The sequence below is a fragment of the Apus apus genome, chromosome 13 (genome assembly GCF_020740795.1).
Source record: "Apus apus isolate bApuApu2 chromosome 13, bApuApu2.pri.cur, whole genome shotgun sequence".
Classification (NCBI taxonomy): domain Eukaryota; kingdom Metazoa; phylum Chordata; class Aves; order Apodiformes; family Apodidae; genus Apus; species Apus apus.
The window spans coordinates 14,262,882-14,284,014 of NC_067294.1; the positions used below are offsets into that span (position 1 = coordinate 14,262,882).

Here is a 21,133-nt window from a genome sequence, read left to right on the forward strand (position 1 = left end):
GATAACACCTTGGTTATTAATGAAGAGATTTGGTACTAAAATACTTTAGTGCCCAATTCAAACACAAGCATTTGTTGTTTAACTTTGGCAACAGTGGAGTGTGAGTTATCTGCCAGCAGGGCTGACTTGACTGAGGTATCGGTGTGAGGCAAGAGGAATTCAGATTGATTCATCTGAGACTACAGATTCTGAAATGACACACTTAATCCCTGTGGAGAGGGTACTTGGCAGTGCAGTTTGCATATTCCTTTTAGTAATCTGAAAAGTAGCCATGACATTGGCTCTGGAGGGAGTTGCTTGGCAGCTTTCCCTCTGTGTGTGAGAGAGAATGTGCTGTAATTAGCAACAATAGAATGTGGAGAGGGAGTACAGAGGAAAAGGCTGAATTTTATTAAATTAAATGTTTTCATCAATAGCTAAGCAACAAACCACATGTAACACTGAATTAATTATGGAAAAATATTTGTTCTTCTGCAATACGCTTGCTGTGTAAATACTGCTAACAACCATTAAGACAGTTCTGTGTTATAGATAACATAGCTGTGGTATAAAGGTATATGAAAATTGGATAGTATATCTCCTGTTCATTTCCTTTCCTCTGTACTTTTTCAGTCTCTGAAAAAGAGAAAATAAGCTGGAGGCTATTTGCCTTTCAAAGATGTGCCCTACAGATAGTTGCTATATGTATTACATGTGTAAGAGTTAGAGGGATTTTTTTTTTTTTTTTTTTTTTTTTGAGGAGGGTTGTTTTGGATTTTGGGGTTTTTTTCTTGTTTTATTTGAGGCCTGCTGAAGAGTACTTAGGTGTTTGTAAATAACATTTCCCCTGAAAGAAGTCTAAAAATACCCAGTAGTTCATGGAAAAAACTGGCAATTATTTTCAGGGCTAGAAAATTGAAAAGGCTTAAGCTAATTTAGCTTTAAAATGTTTTAGATCTGAGGGCTGTTAAAGCTGTTGCATTGATGTCATTGCATGTATACTCAAATCTTGATAATAATTTTTTGCTGATTTTTAACTACACAGTTCACTTTGTTAAAGTAACATCTGCACGGCATGTGTTTTTATGATGGTTATTTCACTTCCCAGGCTAATGCTACCCAAAGGCATGCTGTGCTAACCTAGAAAATCACTTTTTATGCCTCGTTTCTGAATAACTGGATGAACTAATAATAGCTTGTCAGTATATCAAAAGGGTGCTTAGGTTGAGCAAAGTAATGTTGTCTTTATTTCACTTGAAAATTTTAATTTGTGAATTAAGCAAATCAATAGCAGCTGGGATGTTTTACAGCAGTTCTGTGAGCTTTGATGTGCAGACTGGGTGCACAGCACAGTAGGAGAAAGGTGGCTCACATCTGCAGTGGTCTTGCAGTAAAGAAATGGAGTTCTCAGCCTTCACAGAAACTGTCAAGTCTTCATCTTTGAAAATAGCTCTCCAAATCAGGCTTCTACGGGTGAAAAATAAGTGTAAACAAGTACCTGATTTTTGCAGTGTGTTCTGCAATCAGACAGCATTATTTGCACAGTCTTAAACTGTGAACTGAGACTGTCAGAATTTGGTATGTCCAGAGGTGTTAATAAGGAGCCAACTAAGTTACAATGTACGGTAGACACCACTGAGCGTTTAAAGCCTAGTCTAGGCTTTGGAATATTGTGACTTAGGATAAGTGGACAGTGCTGCTTTTTTGAGGGGACTTGCTTACCTTTCAGGCCATCCCTTCATCGCTTCCTGAGGAAGCAGAGAAGGTCATGCCAATGTCAGTGTCTCACTTCTCCCTGCACCTGACCAGTCAGTTTCTGGCATTTCCCATCCAGGCCAGAGTTGTTATTTTGCCATTGCAACAAGGACTTTGAGATTTGCGACAAATAGTATAATACAAAATAAAAAAATCCCTAATACTGTTCTCTGAGTGCACTTACAGATGGGGAAAGAAGCTTTTTTAGCATATTTATGAAATGGCTGCTGTCAGTGGCTTTGAGTGATGCATTCCTCTTCTCTTGGTCTGTTTGGTAACAATTTAAAAAATGTGGCACGTCATCTGTTTCTCTGTCACTTCAAAATAAGTTTGAGAGATGCAGGGGAGTGGGGATTGCTTTCCTTTCTCTAGCAAGTCTTATTTTTCTTCATGTTTTTCTGAAACACTTTTTTCATTTTTTCAATTGAAAATCTCTGCTATAGGAACTGTCATAAATAATTTTTATATCATAATATAATATTCAGAGAGTATTTTAAAATGTAGTATATGTTTGTGATATGCAGGATTGAAATGTACACCTGGATTTCCTTCCTTTTCTTTGACTTGGGTCAAATGTTTACTTTTTGATTTACTGGGTGATTTCTGAAAGACTTATTGTCAATTCAAATAAATAAAGACTCTACATACCACAGTCTGTTAGTATAAACTAGCTCTGAAGTTTCTAGTCCTTAAGGATAGAAACACTCTACAGTATCTTTCAGGAATTACTTGTTAGTCCTGCCTTGGGCCAGGCATCTTTTCGTTATTTTTTCATGATGATGATTTAAGTTGGTATAAAATAGATCCTCTGGTAAACTGTGCTGAAATGCTTTCCAAGAGTACCACATCCCTTTTGGCTAAAGAAACAGATTTGAATTAGTTCTTAATTCACTCGTAACAAATCTATTTTGACTGTTCCTTACCTTCATTTCTTATCTTCAGATAATTCATGTTTAGCTGTTGGTTCCATGTGTTTTGATATCAGTTAATCTGACAGGTCTATTAATGTACATTTCCTCCCCACTCCTCACTTTTTAAAAACAGATATTGCTTTCTGTTCCTCTGGGACACTTTATGTTCTCTGTGTGTTCTCGGTATATCACTAATTGGTTGGAGAGTTATTTTATTTTCTCGAGTATTTCGTTGACAGGTGTGGGCTCAGCTTCTGTTATTTTTGAGGTAAATGTTTGTGATACCAAAATATTCTTTAATTCATTGATAATAAATATTATTGTACTCAAATTTTATTTCACATGTTAATCCTTTTGTGAAAATAAAAGCAGAATAAGTGGTTAATAATTAATCCGATTTAAGCATAACTTTGCTCTTTCCCCCCTTCCTTCTCACCCCCTTATATTTCAAGAGCTTTTTCCTTCCTTTACAGTTTCTGGCTCATGTTGTGCTTTATGTTTCTAATGATCAGGAATAATAGTACAATCTATAACCTTACTCTCTTGTAACAGAAATAGTATTTGAAAAATCTCTGAAGAAATCCAGAACAAATGAATACATGAGTTGTCAAGATTGAAAGGGGGTTCAAATAATTAGCATTCATAACACACAGCATGAGTGTATCAATTATTGTGTTCTGGCAGCTGACTTGATTTGATACATATACAATCAAGACTGTGAAAATGTAATTTTTAAACGTTCTTTGCATACATGAAATACTGTGCTATCCATAGTGCTTTTGCTTGTGCTTGCTACATACTAGCATGTATGGTAAGAATTACTTTAATAGAAAGAAATAAAATCCAGGAAAATGTATTTGTAGTTTTTTTAGCCAAGTGCACAATATGAGCATTTAATCCTCCTGTGACTAAAACACTTAAGAGTGCAATTGTCTTCATGTGTAACAATTCTGTCACTGAAATGCAGCTTCATATGCTTAAAATCTTCAGTAAGGCTGTATGAAAGAAGAGGTTTTGTTCATTTGTAAATAAATTGTACTGATGGCTGTCAAAATGAGCATGGATACAGTATCCTTGAACTGATGTCCTCTTGCTCCCATTTTTCAAATTTAAAATACTAAACCAAAGGCAAAGATATCTGCAGCCTTTAGATTAAAGCAACAGAAAGAAGCCTCTCATCATAAATCTGATTACTTCAGTTGTCTTTCTGTCCAACCATGTCATTCTGAAGACACACAATATAAGTCATGCAAAGGAGCAGAAGTAGTAAAAAAAAGAAAAATTGTAAAAAAATCGTAGTTGGCTGGTTGCCATATGATAGCAGTTCTAAGGTAATTTTACAGATGTCTGTTTACTTTTTTTAAAAGCTTATATTTTTGTAGTAAGCTTTGCATGCAGCTTCAGTCAGGTGTTGCATGGCTCAGTTATCTGCCATACTATACCTACTACAAGTTGGAAGTTTTCATCTTTATAATTTTTTAAGGGTATTGGCACTGTAGTCTTTAAAAATACTCTCATCAGTGTTCAAGTGCTTGTTGAGTGCCAGCTAGACTTTGGGACAGTATGTTAAGTACTGAATAAATTGACCTCAGGTCTTATCAAAAGAATATGTAGTATTCACTCTGTAGATAATATTTCAGAATATTTACAAGGGATATGTAAATCACTTATACTTGTCTTTGACAACATTGTTAGGCTTTTCTTAAAAACCAGTTCACTGTTTTTTCATAGCAAAAGCTATGAAGGCTTTTGCATTAAGTGTTTAAAGCCTATCAATTGTTAGTAATTATGATGTAAGTATATTGATCTATGTGCAAGCTTATAAATCCTGTCCCTGCACTAGCACTCTTCTGCAGTGGCTTATTACTGGCTGAATATGTTAGTAATTTCCAGGTGATTTTGCTCTTAATTATTTTTTGGAGTTAGTCATATTCATAATAATGGGTAAGGAACTTTAAGTATTGGCGGCAAGAGCAGGCTCTGAGCAGGTTAAAACAATGTTTTGTCATATGCATTCATGCAGCTCCTTAAGCCATACTGTGGAACTTTCTGTTCTCAGCCTACTGTTCATTTCTACACACTTTGAAGTTTTGCCTCAGCTGTGCCAACAACACTGCTTGAGGCCACATGTTAAGCTGAAGGACTGAACTGTAGAGGTCTTTAGCCATTTACTAAAATTGGATCATGTTCTCTAGTGAATTATGGCTTCATGTTAACCATTTAATTATATAATGATAAGAATCCTTAACATGAGTTTGAGAAGGTTAATCTCATGTTGAAAAATTAAGTGTCGTGACTTGTCTTTTTAAGGAATTGTGTCATGTTTAAATATAAAACAAAGCTGCCTAGAGTAAGATTTTTGTTATAATGGTGATTACTTTCCTTGTGCTGCTGTGTGTGCCTGTAGGCACCAGCGACTCAGTATCATGATGAATTTTTTAGTGTAGTAAGAAGTGTAAGCAGCAGAAGAGGCAGTAGACTCCTTTTGTACCATCCCAGTTCCTATAAAATAGAATGGAATTCAGCCTGGAGAAGAGAAGGCTCAGGGGAGACCTCGTAGCAGCTTTCAAGTACCTGAAGGGGGCCTGCAGGAAAGCTGAGGAGGGGCTTTTCACCTGGGAGGGCCATGATAGGACAAGGGGTAATGTTTTTTAGCTGGAAGAGGGGAGATTTATGTTAGACATTAGGAAGAAATTCTATAGTGTGAGAGTGGTGAGATACTGGAATGGAGAGGCTGTGGTTGCCCTATCCCTGGAAGTGTTCAAGTGCAGGCTGGATGGGGCTTGGAGCAACCTGGTCTAGAGGACAGTGTTCCCGCCCATGGCAAGGAGATTGGAATGAAATGGTCTTTAAAGTTTCTTCTAACCCAAACTATTCTGTGATTCTCTGATTTCTGCATAATACTCAGGAACACTGCCAGTGCAGGCAGGAGATCACAACACAGTCTATATACCCCTAGTGCACCAGATTGCTCTTAGAAAAATGCTCCAAGAGATCACGACATATCAACAACAGTGTGACTGTAGAGGCCTTTTGGGTCATTGATGTTCCCCTGTTTAGCAGTCTGGATTGTAGAAGCATGGTCTTACTGCTTAGGCATTCTGATTTCCTGCAGCTCATGGTCAGTAGTTTTAACTCACTTTCCTATGCAAATTCTTAAATATTTTCCATAGTGGTTTTGATAAGGGATAGACAATCCTTAAAGGTCCCTTGCAACCCCAACCGTTCTATGGCTAATTGTCTGAAAAGAGATTTTTTTTTTATTTTTTGGCGGTCAATCCTCATCTCATGCTGTTTCTGTTAGCAAAACAGGAAGGATGTTGTCAGGAAACTGCAGGGCAGGGAAAAGGGCTTTGCTTTCTTAAGCCAGGCTTGCTCCTTTGTGTTTTGGTGTCAACAGTCAGAAATTCTAACACTCCTGGCAATCACCTGGGTGCAAGAAGAGCACCACTTTTGCCATAAGATTTTAATCCCAGGTGATAACACCCTAAATGGGACACAATTCACAGGGGAACAGAAATGACCACAACATTATATAGACTTCTGTAAATCTCTCTACTTTTTCACGACTACGATGTTCAGTGGGGAAGGGATTTGTGCCTACTGAATTCCAGAATCACGGTGCCATTTGGAAGAGCTCAAATGTCATTGTAAGGAAATAAGCAGGAAGATGTGCTGCAGAGAAGCAATATTGAATGAAAATTGGCAAAGAGGTTATAAATGCAATTAGTGAAACACATTTTCATGACTAGTAAAATTAGCACCCATTTATACATGTTATACACTTGAACCCTTGTTGACACCTGAGGCTGGGAAAATATATCTGCTAATCAAAACATGTAATTATATCCTATGAAGCTGAAGTAACACACTGAATCCTTGCTGTTCATAGTGTTAATGATTTGGGAAACTCATTTTCCCAATCATCTCGATTTGTCCTTTCTTGCTATATTTCTCTTGCCCAAAATAGTAAGGTCAGGAACATGCTGAAGTGATTAATCATTAGATCTGTGGAAGACTGAACATCACATAGATTGTTAGATAGTACTGATATCATTAAAAAAGAAAGTGTTCTCAACAGTGGAAAGTGTTCTCAACAGTGACAGTAAAGCTTTGGGTTGTAAAATAAACAAAGCAAGATAAATTAAGTATTAACTTGCTGGATAATTAAAATTCCTGTAGACCTTTACTATAGTTGAGAAGTTGGTAACTTGTAATTTCCCATTGGCAAGACTTTTAAGTAGATGTCTTCAGAGTCCATAGCTACATTTAATTGAAGAAAATGATGGCCTGACACAAATAGATGACAGGAAAAAAGTACTACTTTTTATGTAGGGGTTTGGGCCTATACAGGAGAAATATGGAAGGAAAATAGGGTATAAAGATGCTTACTAAATTTAATGATACAACGATGGATTAATTTATATTGCTTTACAGCCCAGTTCTAAAGTAGTATTGTGGAGATGTGAGAGACTAATAATCCCTGTGTAGGAAACCAATTACTCTGCAAATAGTAAAGTGTTTCACTGTCAGTGAGAGATATTCTGCCATAGCTACAGATGCGGTTTTCTCATCTGTTGTTTTGTGTATGCTGCTAGAACAAATTAGAATTTGGGGTGTAGTTGGAGCAAGGAGAGTTGTAAATATAATTGTTTGAGAAGTAGAACCAGAAATTAATGGACTCATGGTAACATTAAAATCGTGTTTATCTTTAGGTCTTGGAGTTCAACAGAATCTTCAGGCTAGCGAAATTAAAGTTGATTGTAAAAAAAGAGGAATGCTTTTGCTGTAGGACAGATGTTATCCATCTCAATTATGCAGCTCTGGCAAGTATATCTGAAACCAGTGCTAAATATTCTTTTGAATCACCCTGGTTTTTTATATATCTAGCTGTCTTAAATGAGCTGAACAAAAACAAGGAGAGTTTATAACAATGCTGCCTTACCATGCCTAACTTGTACCATTTTTAGACTAAGTGACATTCAATGGAAACTTTTTTTTCCCTGAAAGCCAATATAATTAAAATTTAAAACTGAATAAACATAGTATACATAATGTTTATTAACCACAGGGTCCTGTGAAGAACTTTGTATTATAAAATGCATTAATGAGTACAGCTGCATTTACATATTTAGTATTAAGATGATTCTTAGAAAGCTGGAAATGAGCAGAAAATTTACTACTTCTAATATTTAAAGGTAAATTAACTCAGTATCTTATAGCTCTGTTGATAGAATCTTCATTTGTACTCTGATTTCATGTAAGGGAGACTGCAACAGTATTTACATAAAGTATTTGCTATTTGCAATGCAGTTACTGTCCTGAATTTCCCAGTTAGATCCATTAATCTCATATTTTTACGTGAAGACTCCTGGAGTACCATAGATGTTCTGGGAAAATCCACAATGTAATAATAACTTTTGCAATGAAATAAACTTCTTTTGCGTACATTCAAGTAAAATTTGGCAGTCTAAATTGAGTAAAGAGAACTGATACGCTACTGTGTACTACTGCATTGGATCTGTATGGATACAAAAGTAGTCTAGCATGTGAATGTTCTGTTAGTTACTGCTATGAACTACTGCTGGAATTTTAGCAACTGTTCTCTCAGTATATTATCTCAGTGATGAGATATATGGCAAATGCCATGTATAAGTTGTCACAATTACTGAAGAAGTCAGTGTGTTACTTAGATGTCAAGGTTCCACTTCTCTGTTTAAAGAGTCATTAGGTATGCTTTCTTGGTGTGAATTAAAAATGTTGTGGCCTTGCTTGTGCTTCTTACCTCACACTGGTGCCATGTTGTGGAGTCTGAATACTCATGTGTTGAGTGGACTTCCTTGGACATTCAGAATCTAGAAAGAAAGCAACAGGAGTTTGGTGAAAAGAAGTGGAAGTGCACCTCCGTAGGATTTTCTGGCATAGTGGAGATGTAGAACTCAATCTCAGACCTTGAGTTCTCTTTGTAGTGTATCATTGCCTGGGCTGAACAACTCATACCTTGATGCAACTAAGGATTGTTCATGCTTAGTGACATTTAAATTTAACATTTTTTTTCCTTGGCTACTGTATCAATTTATATTACCCAGTCACGCGTGAAGATTTTTTTTAGCAAGGTTGTTTTATGCTCAGTTCTGAGGATTAAAAGAACAAAGTGTCCAAAGCACAAGTTTAGTCCACATAATTCTGTACTTAGCTTCTGTTTATTGAAGCAATTTTGTGACTAAAGCACCTGACTTTCTTATAGAGTCAGTAGAGAGTGGTAGGTGCTTTTGGATCCTTGCCAGAGGAAGATGATTCTGTCTTGAGTTCACTCATGTAAGTTGGGCAAACAAGGTCTCCCTTTGAACATGTCTCTGGAGTTTCTCTCCACTGACTGCAGAGATTATAAAAATTTGGCGTCACAAGGATTTGGGGATGGTCTAAATTAGGTAAACAAGATCCTACTAGATTTTTTTTAAATGCATGCTGGAGATGTTGACCAGTAAAAACTGGCTTAAAAGGATTTTGTCAGTGTAGAATTCTTATGTCCAGAGGTGAGTTAGTTCATTTGCAGCTTCCTCTATAAAGCAGAGGTTCAGCTTTTTCATAATCGGTGAGCTCTCTTCACTCTCTAGACAAGAAGATTGTTGAGAGGGGGAAGGGTGGGCTATAGCTAGAAGGAATCACAAAAGTTTCTGCAAAAACTAATGGTTGAGAACCATTTAGAGCAGACAGTACCACAGTGATAGAGGAAGAGATAGTTCTATGAAATAACTAGTGCATGAATGTATGTAATTCTGCCTTTAACAGACATTTGGCTGCTTATTCTAGTGGGAAAAGGCTGTTGTATACACACAGCTACACAAAGGAATGATGCTGCTAAGCTAATAAAAATAAATTTAAAAAAAGCCTCCGTAGAAACATCTGGTTCTTCTCTGTAAAGCTGAAAAACATAAACCTTGTTATTTACGTGTTCCTGATTTTTTTGTTGTTGTTGGTTGGTGATGGTGCTTTTATTTCAACATCTGTAATATTTTACACATCCTGCTAGTTGTGAAATATTAACAGTTTCTGTTGATCAGACATTCTTAAAAGTTTTGCTCCTGTTTGGCTGTACTGATAGTCTTTAAGTCTTGCAGTCAGGTCAGCCACCATCATTTTGCCCTCAGACTGCAATTCTGGGAATAACCTGTTATATTATGAACTCTGAGCATGGTCTGCATTAAGCTCACGGGCAAATTCTGAGAGCAGCTACGTGACACAATGTAGCACACCACTTCAGAAGCAGAAGAGATTGTTTTAAAATAGCAAAAACCCCTGCTCGCCTGTTCCAGTATTTTCACCCAAGCTAGTTGAGTATATAGGGTATAAATGAACTTAAAATCTCAAATTTATGTTATGTTTTCCTTATCTGAAACCTTAAAAATCTTAAGACAAAAATAGCTGCCCTAAGAGGGAGTTGAGGAGTGTTGCTAAGATGCAGCAATCCTTTGTGTACTTTTGATTTTGTTTTGGTCTGTCAAAAAAATGCTCTACAGTGCTGTAAAACAACATCAGGCCAGCTATTCCCAGGCTGCTTATTGATGTGTTTGCATGCCGTGATCCTCTCTGACTTCACCCTGCACCCCCACTCTTGCCTCTAGCTCTGTTTCTAACCTTCACTCATGCTTGAGTTGGCAATGAGATGTGGTTTTAAGGTGGTTTTGTGTTTCCTGTTCATATCCTAATGTGTTTTTTCTTACTTTTGAGACAACTATGGCCTGTTTATTGCTTTGTTCCATTGTGTATGGCATAAATGGACAACGAAGAACACTGAAACAATGGACAACAATCAAAAATGTTGTAGCTTCATATAAGGTCTGTTTTCAAATGCCAGCCTGTTGGCAATACTATTTCCTGTTCACAGATGCAGGCAATATTCAGCAGCTCTGAAATTCAAATAACTTTTGCTTTTTTCTTGCTTCCTCTTAAACGAAGAATAAAAGTCTTCATTCCCTTCCCTTTAAAGTAGATGGCCTTGATATTGATTCACACTGGATCTGCTTTTTGAGCTCCCTCCTTCATCCCACAACAGACCATGTATAGGATCAAATGGCACTCGTTTTGATCAGCTAAAATATTTAGACCTAACCTGTCTCTGTACTGTCTTAAGCTTGTGGCATTTCCATGGTAATAACTGCGGAGGAGGGGAGGAAATCAGATTTATACTTTTTCCCAGTCATGGTTTGTCATTATAAGTGAACATTCTTTTAGGTAATATAGTTGATAATTCAACTAATGCTAAAAGGCACATTTGGCATAATCCCAGTTTTAGCCTTTGTTAAGTATCATTTAGAACATTTATATGGAGTAAGCTGCCATGAAATTATTAATTGCCAGGATTTATATTAAAAAAAAAAAAAAAGCTTCAGTATGGACTGATCTTTCACTGTGTACCCAAGTAGTGATCTATGCTGTCATCATCTTGCATGTGTGTGTTACAGGCCAGAATTTCATCTGGAGTGTTTTGTGGGGAATTTGGTGATTCTGTGTAATAGCACTGTCTTCTGCTTCTGTTTGGATGACTTTTATCTATCCACTGTTTCAGGATAAACTGACAACCTGCACTGTGTCTTCTTACTCAATCGCTTCCATGTGCAGAGTGCCAATATATTTTAAGAACAGCACTTATGATAAGGAAAAAAGTAGGCATAAATGGGCTGCTGAAAATGGATTGGTGCTCCTAGTTCTGTTGATCAGGAGCCTTGCCAACACAGTGACTCAACTGCCTGTTTAGTGGACAGGTAGAGCCTTTTCTAGCCAGAGTATTTCTCCTTCTCAGAGATAAAAATAAGTTAGTGACTTAAGGATAGAATGAACAGGAGCTAAGACAGCTTGTCATTGCTGAATCTTGTCCTGACAGCTGCCTTAGCAGAATGCATTTCATAAACTGATTGACAAAATACTTGAGAACTACAGCTTAAAACTAATTTGTGAAGCATGCGAAAGTAGACAGGGTAAAGTAAGAATAGTATTATGAGCACACAGAGTTGTCATCATGCCCATAACTCTCTTCAAATAAATTTAAAAAGAGAGGTCACGATAGGGAAACCTAGACTGTCCTAATGGTCACGGCAGTCTGGTGAGGTTCCCACTGATTGGAAAAAAGGGAACATAGCCTCTGTTTTTAAAAAGGAGGAAAAGGAAGACCCAGGGAACTACAGGCTGGTCAGTCTCACCTCTGTGCCTGGCAAGGTTATGGAGCATATCCTCCTGGAAAGTCTGCTAAGGCATATGGAAATTAAAGCGGTGATTGGTGACAGCCAACATGGTTTCACTAAGGGCAAGTCATGCCTGACCAATTTGGTGGCCTTCTACAACAAGGCCATAGAGGTGGTTGATGGTGGCAGAGGAACTGATGTCATCTGCCTGGATTTGTGCAAGGCGTTTGACACTGTCCCACATGACATCCTGGTCTTCAAACTGACAAGGCATGGATTTGACAGATGGACCACTTGGTGGATAAGTAATTGGTTGGATGGCTGCACCCAGAGAGCTGTGGTCAATGGCTCCATGTCCAAGTGGATTCAGGTGACAAGTGGAGTTCCTCAGGGGTCAGTATTGGGACCAGTGCTGTCTAACATCTTTGTTGGAGACATGGACAGTGAGATTGAGTGTATCCTCAGCAGGTTTGCTGATGATACCAAGCTGTGTGGTGTGGTTGACACCCAAGAGGGAAGAGACACCATCCAGAGGGACCCTGACAGGCTGGAGAGAAGGGCCAGTGCCAACCTCATGAAGTTCAACAAGGCCAAGTGCAGGGTCCTGCACCTGAGTCAGCACAAATACAGGCTGGGGGAAGAATGGCTGGAGAGCAGCCCTGAGGAGAAGGACTTGGGGTGGTAGTTGATGAGAAGCTCAACATGAGCCACCAGTGAGTGCTGGAGCCCAGAGAGCAACTGCATCCTGGGCTGCATCAAAAGAAGTGTGGCCAGCAGGGCCAGGGAGGGGGTTCTGCCCCTCTGCTCTGCTCTGGTCAGACCCCACCTGGAGTGCTGTGTGCAGCTCTGGTGCCCTCAGCACAAGAAAGATACAGACCTGTTGGAGAGGGTCCAGAGAAGGGCCGTGAAGATGATCAAAGGCCTGGAGCAGCTCTGCTATGAAGACAGGCTGAGGGAGTTGGGGTGTTCAGCCTGGAGAAGACAAGGCTCCGGGGAGACCTTAGAGCACCTTCCAGTACCTGAAGGGCCTACAGGAAAGCTGGGGAGAGGCTTTTCATCAGACAAGATAGTGATGGGACAAGGGGTAATGGTTTTAAACTGAGAGAGGGGAGATTTAGGTTAGATATTAGGAATAAATTCTTCCCTATAAGGGTGGTGAGGAACTGGAATGGTTTGCCCAGGGAGGTTGTTGATGCCCCATCCCTGGAGGTTTTTAAGGCCAGATTGGATGAGGTTTTGTGCAACCTGGTCTAGTGGTAGGGTTCCCTGCTTATGGCAGGGGGGTTGGAACTTGATGATCTTTAAGGTCCCTTCCAACCTTCATGATCCTGTGATTCAAATTATCAAGATCATGATTGTAATTGAGCCTTCATTTGAAGCTAGGTTGTCATGCAATAATTTGTGGTTGTTTACAAAAATCTAACTGAATTCAGTGGTAGAGGAGAGACAAACAAAACTACTAATTGTTCTGAACTTTTGGAATCTCTACAGAAATTTTGACCTTTTGTTGTCCATTTTGATGTTAAAAAAACCAACTACAAGAGTGAACCTCACTTCATTAAATTTGCATTTTTGGTTTGAGAACAATGATAGCAAATTAAGCTCAGAATTCTGCAGAAAGGAAACCCTTTTAATGCATCTTCTGCCTGATAAGAGGCACTCAGAAGGGTTTTTGTTTTGTTGTTTTTTTCTTAAGTGGTTTGTCTTTCCTACTTAATATCTGCATTATCTCCTTAATTGTCTACATAAAATGTTATATGCCATTCTACAAAGTTATGGAAATGAGTTGCACCGTTTCTGTGTAAGTACTGGGATGATTTTCTAAGTACTTCCATATAAAATCAATGGCAAAAAATAAGATACACAGAACACTGCTAGTATTGCCAACTGCAGAATGCTTTGGCAATAAGCAGAGAGCACAGTAGTCTCCTTTCCTTTGTTGCTTGCAGTCATTAGACTGTACTACCAGTTGATGCATTTGTTGGTGCTCATTCTGTCTCACATTTGCATTTAAATTCCAGTGAAGGAAAGATAAGATAGAAGTAAACAAATGATGCTTATTTGCTCTTCAATTGAGCTCCTATTAGATATATGACTTTAAGAGAGATGGTTGAGGAAAAATGTCTGAGTATTCTTTACAAAATATTATTTGACCATTCAGTTCCCAGCAGACTTCAAAAGGACTTACCCCTGAGGTTTTAATGAAAACATAAATCAACAGGGAATAGCTAAAAATAGACTTAAAATGAAAAGGAAACTAGGTCATTCACTATGTGACTCAGTGTTAGTAGCTTAGAATGTATTGCAGTGTTTTTCACATCTTAAATATCCTTCTGGTACATGTAGAAACTATTGCCTGTGCTTATTTACTCTAAAATACAGAGGCTGTCTTGAGTTGTTGTGTCTAATGCTTTCTAAGGTGCACAAGATGAACTTATAGTAGGTTTATGTACATCTAGCTTGTCCAGTTAACTCTATCTGGCTCTAACATAAACTGCTATGGCTTGATCCTGTCTGTCAGGAAACAAATAGGTATGTTTATTGCTACTGTGTTGTATGCAGAGGGAAGCAGCTTCCATGACATGGAAGTTAAATGACATTCTTAGAAAAAAAGAGCTGAATTTGGTTTTCTGAGTGTGTCGCAGCCTGCTCCTGCACTTCATTGCTCCATTCGTTGGAAAAACTTAATTTTGAGGGTTTTTTAAAATGAGCTGGAAAAACAGATACATACTGAGACGTTCATTTGGTGTATATGCCAGGTGTTGCTCGAGTTAGAGAAGACAAAGACTGAAAAAATTGCTGAAGAATCTCATGATGCTTAATAGGTAGGAGAGAAAACAGCAGGTGAAATGGATAATTGAAGAGGAAATACAATGGGCTCTCAGTTGTCCATTATTATTCAGGGGATTTATGTTAGTGTGACAGTGGACGATCCTATGGAAGGATATCCGTACAGTGTTACAATAATGCAAACAACCCTCTTCTTACAACAAACAAGAGGAACCAGTGGAAGGTTTATATAAATAATAGAACAGAAAATAGCACTGCTGTTGTGTTAAGGTGTGGGGTGTCCATGTCTTGAACAACATGCAGAATTCTCATCCTTCTGTTCAAAGAATGATAGAACTGCAAAAGGTAAGAGCCAGTGAGATGGGTTACCCAAAGTATGGAATAGTTCCTTTTTGAAGAATGACTTAGTTTAATATTGCTTAGTGTGAAAACAATAAAAACACCCCACAAAACAAACCAGGGACCAGTGACATGATTGGAGTCTGCTCAGTGATGAGTGACACAGAGAATGTGAACGAGACTGTTCACTGCTTTCCCTGTGTGGAAACTCTACAACATCAAATGAACAAATGGCAGATGCAAAATGAACAGCCATCTTATTTCATATAACAATCAGGCAAGTTGTTGGACGACTTCTCCCTGGACTTTGTAAATAGTAACAATTTACACTGGTTCAAAGCCAGACTTGAGAAACTGTTGGAAGAAAAATCCAGCCAGAGCTGTAGAATAAAAATGTTCTGAAATCTGAGCTCCAAACTCCTGGTGTTTCAGAGGCTATTAGGAAGGATTAATTTCATATGTTTACTGTAGTTTTATACTTCTGTTTAGGCTAGAGGTGTGGTAGAAGATCTTTGACCTGACTGGATACATTTTGTACTTACATTCCATGTCAGAGAGTACTGAGACTCATTTTATTTCACAGCGCTAGGTGATCTCATTATAGAGGCTGAAGAGAGAGTTAGTGAAATTTGAGATTTAAGTCTTGGCCTTAGTGATAATATTCCCCAACAAATAACACAGCAAGACAGTAAGTTTGTCTAGTTGTCTTCTTGTGAATTTTGTGTCAGTTCTTAGTTCTTCAAAATAATTTACAGTCACAGGTGACAAATTAGATTTTACCAACTAAATTACTTTAAAACTCTAATTTGATTTTTTAAATTTTTTTCTTTTTTTAATAATAAGACTTGCTATAGAAGAAGAGAAATCGGTAAGTAAAAGTAGGGCTAAAGGTGGTTGAGACTCTTCAATTATTTAAGTTGCTGTACCAATGTAAAAACAAACCATAATTAACAGTAAAGAACGTAACTGTATGAGGAAGTCAAATGCTGAAGTTATTATTGTAAGGCTATATTGCTAGAACATTGATCTCTATCACCAGCTCCCCAGGAACACACCTGTATGTGTTTGTTTAGTGCTTCTCTGTTTTTAGGGGCTTCCTAGATTTTAGGTGAGTAATGAGCTACACTGTCAGAAGCATGCAGGGTGTTTTAGGGCCTATGGAATATTCAAGTGAGAGAGAGAAGAGATAGGAGTGATGTTTGTTCATGCACAGGTAACAGTTATGAGTCCTCATCAGGCCAGCTCAAAAGAGGAAGCTTAAATGAAAAACCACACCATGTTTGGTGATGAGCCTCTGCTGTGAGAAGGACATGTCCCAGGAGACCTTAGAGTGCTGTGAGTTGGGACCCTGCTGAGCAGGACCTCTGCCTGTCTGGTGGCACAGTCAGAGAGGGGAACCACACTGGGAGGGTAGTTCCAACCTGGCCTTGCCAGCCTTTCTGTTCAGCAGCAAGACCATGTGTGCACCTCATCGGTGCCAGGCCTTGTCTGTTGGGGTGTGAAGGGAAATAGATATTTTTTAAAGAGTAGCAAAATGGCAGAAGCAGAATATCTGTTTCTGAAAAGGCTGCTGTGGGGAAAGAAGGAAAAAAAGAGTTTTCTGCATACTGTGCAGAAGACAAGCAGCTACTCCTGAACATCATCTATCTCCCAGGAGATCAGCTTAGGAATTGTTCTTTCAGTTTTCAGAAAGTGCTACCAGTGTCTGTATTATTATTTCAAATCAGCTGCATCAGCACTGATTGCTAACTTAAGCTGGGACTGGAGACAGCAGGTTGAAAACTGCTATTCATTCATCTTTGAAAGTAACGTACAGAAAGCAGAGCTCTTTGTCGGGCTCTGTAGGAGCACACAGACCTCTGGGAACTAGGGCACTGTGTTTCAGAGGAATGTATAAGAGGAAAGCACAATAAATTTTCAGAGGTTTTACCTTTTCCAGATGTGAAGTTTGGTTTCTGATAAGGACTAAAATTAACGATCTAGAGATTAACTTACAGAAGATTTTTTTTTTTCCTAATTTTTGTCAAGGCCAAAGATTGTAGGTCATAGTCCTTTCTTTCCTGTGTGATAATTGCAAAATTCATTACTCTGAATAAACCTGAATATAAGCCTAATAAGTAGATTAGTTAGAACAATAATCCTCATGAGGTTATTGGATTCTGAGTCTAGCGGCTAGAGATAACCCTAAATGCAATTAGGTTTAACTCCCTATGAGTGTCAAAGGAAAGCAATACCCATGGAGACTTCCCTTCAGATGACAGTTTTTAAGTGTCTCAACATTTAAATTATTCATTCCTTTTTTTAATTGTTGGAGAAGCAGAGCTTGAAATTTGTTTTAGCCATTAGTTTTAGATGTTTCACATCAAAAAGAGGGACAGCTTAACTTCCTTGAGGGAGCAGTTAGTTGTCCTCATCTCTATCAATTGCAAGGACCAACCATCCCAAGGTGGCCACAGACAAGTAAAAAGAGTAAACAGCAGATTCAGTAACATGCACAAGCATAAAGGGTAATGTGATAAAACGTCAGCAGATAAACTGTTGATTGATTAATTTTGTTCTTTCCTCTTGAAAGAGAAATTAAACAAAACTTTTATTAAAAGTAGAGGCAGTAAGGATTTCAAAAATTAGGGTGTGATATAGCAGAAACTGTCAAATTGCAAACGAGTAAAATTGCTTAATTTAGTTGTTAGTACCACAGAAGACCTGCACCGTATTGAATAATTTGGTTACATTTTCACAAAACAAAGGAAAAGAAAGCCAAACAAAACTTGGTGAAACAATTTTATTACTTCGTTCTTAACATATTTCTGTGTATGCATATGATTACTTATATTTAATTTCTCCGAGTTTTAAAATACCAAAATAAGTAATCAACTTCTAGTATTATATTTTTGGGAAAGTTGTTGTTAATGCCAAAATGAAGACATTTGCAATGATTTTTTTAAAATTTAGTTTTATATTGATAGTCGTGCTTCACACTTCACGTGTCTTTGCTTCACTTGCATGTTGGTCTTAACATTAACTTTCCATTTAGCATTGCTGAAAATCTCTTGGTGTACTTCGTTACATTTAAATCAAAAGTCTGTATCATCAAAGTAAAATTGAACTAAGATGACGTGAGTCAAAATGCCTGAAAGTTACGTCTAGTCACTTGGCTTTCATGTGTGGCAAGGGAATGTTTAGCCACTCTAATACACTCTGTCTGGTTTGTGTTGTCCCTTAAAACTATTTTTTACCCCCAAAGCTAACAATGTAAAACTCAGAAGCTGTCACTATTTCTCATTATTTCTGTTGCAGGAATTCTAGTTCCAAAATATTTGGCATCTTAACAAATAGCTAATGTGTTGTCTTCCATCTTTAGAAAGCAAAGTGGTTTATTTTCTTTTGTTTTGGTCAGCTTATTGTTTTTGTGTCTTTAATTGTTAATGCGTTGCCTTTTTTTCTTTGCATGTAATGAATTACTGTGGCACACACACATTTTCTTTGTTGATTCTGGTGAGTCTTGAGTGCAGGACTAAAGTATTATCTTATTAAAAGTATTAAGGATATAAACCTGAGATGTACCAAGTACAATGATTTCCCAGTGAAGCCTTTAAAGGCCATGAAGAACAAGAATTGAAGTAACCATGCATTAAGTATTAGGCTTCTTGTCTTACTGGTTTGTGCTAGGAAATTATTTTAATTACATAAAAATAGTATTTAGGTTTCCTATTTACTACATCTGAAAATTGTGTTGTTACTGTGAAATTCAATAACAATTTTCAATTGATTGTGTTTTTCAAATGTAAGACTCTCTAATTACTTAATGTTTTCAAAATCCATGTATGTTTGAATTAGTTGTACAACTAAAAAACCCCACCTGTTTTCTGCTTAAGTCAAAGGACTTTTAAAGACAAAGAAATGTATAGGTGTATATTAAAATCTGTCTAAAGCTGGAATGTCTAAAACTGCAATGTTGCAGTTTTTCTTCTTCATGTCTGGTTCAGAAGCAGCAGAATCAGCCTGGTTATGTTGACAGTCCATGTGGAAGTTGTCATGCTGCTGCAATAACCATGTGCAAAATGATTTATTACAGCTGAAAGTGTCCATTTTCCACATGTATCTTAAGACTCTGGTTTTAGGTAATAAAAATTTTATTTTAGAAGGATGTAATGATAGTTGGCTATAGGAGTAACAGTCAATACACTGAAAATAAGGTAGTATGATCTTAAATACCTACTGTGCAGCCTGTATGGAAAGTCTCATGGACTGACACATGCCACATTTTCATGTACTCTGTCCTTTTTGTGGTTAATGATACTGATAATGGATATATGTACCTCCTGCAAAGCAAGATTTCACCATTATTACTGTTACTCAATATACCTTCTTTATATGCCTTTGATAACAAGATAAAATAATTCTTAATCTCTAGATAATAATGAGTAATGTTTTTTTTATTGTTATTCAGGAATGCTTTGGGTGGGAGGAGGTGAAACAGTCTATTGGCTGTATTACACCAAAGGTGAATGGAATGGAAGAAAAAGAGGAAAAGAGCCTTCTCTAAAATGTATTTGTTTTATTTCATTTAGATTTTCACACACACCTTTCTGAGAAATTGAAAGACAGACAGACAAGCTGGCAGCAGCTGGCTGAGACAAAGAACTCTCTAATACGTAAGGTTTTTATCTTGCTTAAACTGTATTCCTTGTGAATTTAGAACCTAGCTTAGAATTTGTGGGCTTAGCAATGATTAAACTAGTCCTGTTTCTGTTCTGCTTGTTATGTATTGTGGATTTGTGTGTGTATGTGTTTGTCTTTTTCTGCCTGGGTGTTTGTATTCTGTTGAATAAACCTGATCTCTTGTGACTACTTATTTCTATTTCACTGTTGAGTATTGCCTTGCTGATGTGATTGAACTGAGGGTGGGGTTTTATTCTAAGTCTTCACTGGGTGGTTTTCCCTGAGCTGATGTTACTTCACAGGACAGGGCTCATTGCATGGAGAGAAAGGCAGCTAAGACATGGAAGAGGTGTCGGATCTGGGTACACCTAGACACAGTTTAAAAACAATATGATACCTGTATCTAGCAGTATTTTCACAAAGGCAATTAGTTTACTTTATCCCGTGGGTTAAAGCTTGCATGTGAAACATGTTTCTGCAGTGATTCTTAGATCTGATGTTCCAATGAAAGATGTAGTAATAGCTTTGTAAGTCTTTAGTCTGGATTTCAGGTTTTTTATCTAAGAGTTTCAGATTCAGCCAGTCACACTTGGTATGACGCTGCAATTTTCTGTCTTGGGAGCTGTGCAAAGCAGTTGGGATTTTGTTGGGGTTTTTTGCTTTTGTGGGGAATCATCTCATTTGCTAGACAATTACCACTACTCCCCACGTACACACCAACCTTTTGTTTCCCTGAGAGCAAGACTCCTTTAGGAAGAAGATGTTTGGAAAAAAGATTGCAATGTACTTTTTAGCCAATGAAAAAATTTACAAGCTGTAGTAATATAAATCCAAAGACACCTTTGGGAATTTTAACACAGAGCTTATGATTCAGTGACATCTTCCTCTTGATGTTTCTTGAATTAAAAAAGTAGTTTTCATTCACTGGATATGTACATTTATACTAACTGTAGTATCAGTATGTGCCCTTGTTAATTTAGTGGGGATCTTTTTTGTAAGATCTTTTCTCCTCAGCACTGCAGTTTTTGCCTTGTATTTGGCAGCCTTATGAGATGAAAGACACATTTTGCTATTTCATTCTTTTCTTCCATTACAACCATGACCTAGTACATCCATGAAAGGTATTTTTCCATTTGGGCTTTTCATTTAAGCACTTCAGTAAATGCTTTGCTGCATTAGGGCCCTAATCAGTAATAGTACTCTGCTTGCTTAACAGAGAGCCATTGTCATAAAACAAGGTTTTCTCATCACCCCCTATTCGATTTTCAGGTATAATTCTTTCTGTAATTGCCTGATTGTTGGTAAAAACTGGTGAATGGCATTATTCTTTGGATTTCAGTGTTTGAGCATATACTGGGACTGTTTCTTACATCCAGTTCTGGAAAGTACTGAGCATCTGTGACCATGTTGTACTTAATGCAGCCCAAGAATGCTCAGTGTGTTTTCCAACTGGAGATAAGGAAGGACAATTTTATTTACATGGGTTTTAGAAGAGTGGGAACCAGAGCATTTGGT

At 37.6% G+C, this 21,133-nt stretch overlaps 1 protein-coding gene across 1 annotated transcript in view; it reads left to right on the plus strand.

The window, feature by feature from the left end:
• The window catches only part of TENM2 (teneurin transmembrane protein 2), a 600,962-nt gene that overhangs the window by 306,737 nt on the left and 273,092 nt on the right, over positions 1-21,133 (plus strand). Inside the window, exon 5 of the mRNA XM_051631239.1 lies at positions 19,528-19,611. Coding sequence (XP_051487199.1) covers positions 19,528-19,611 — 84 coding nt within the window. The remainder of the gene's footprint in view (positions 1-19,527; positions 19,612-21,133) is intronic.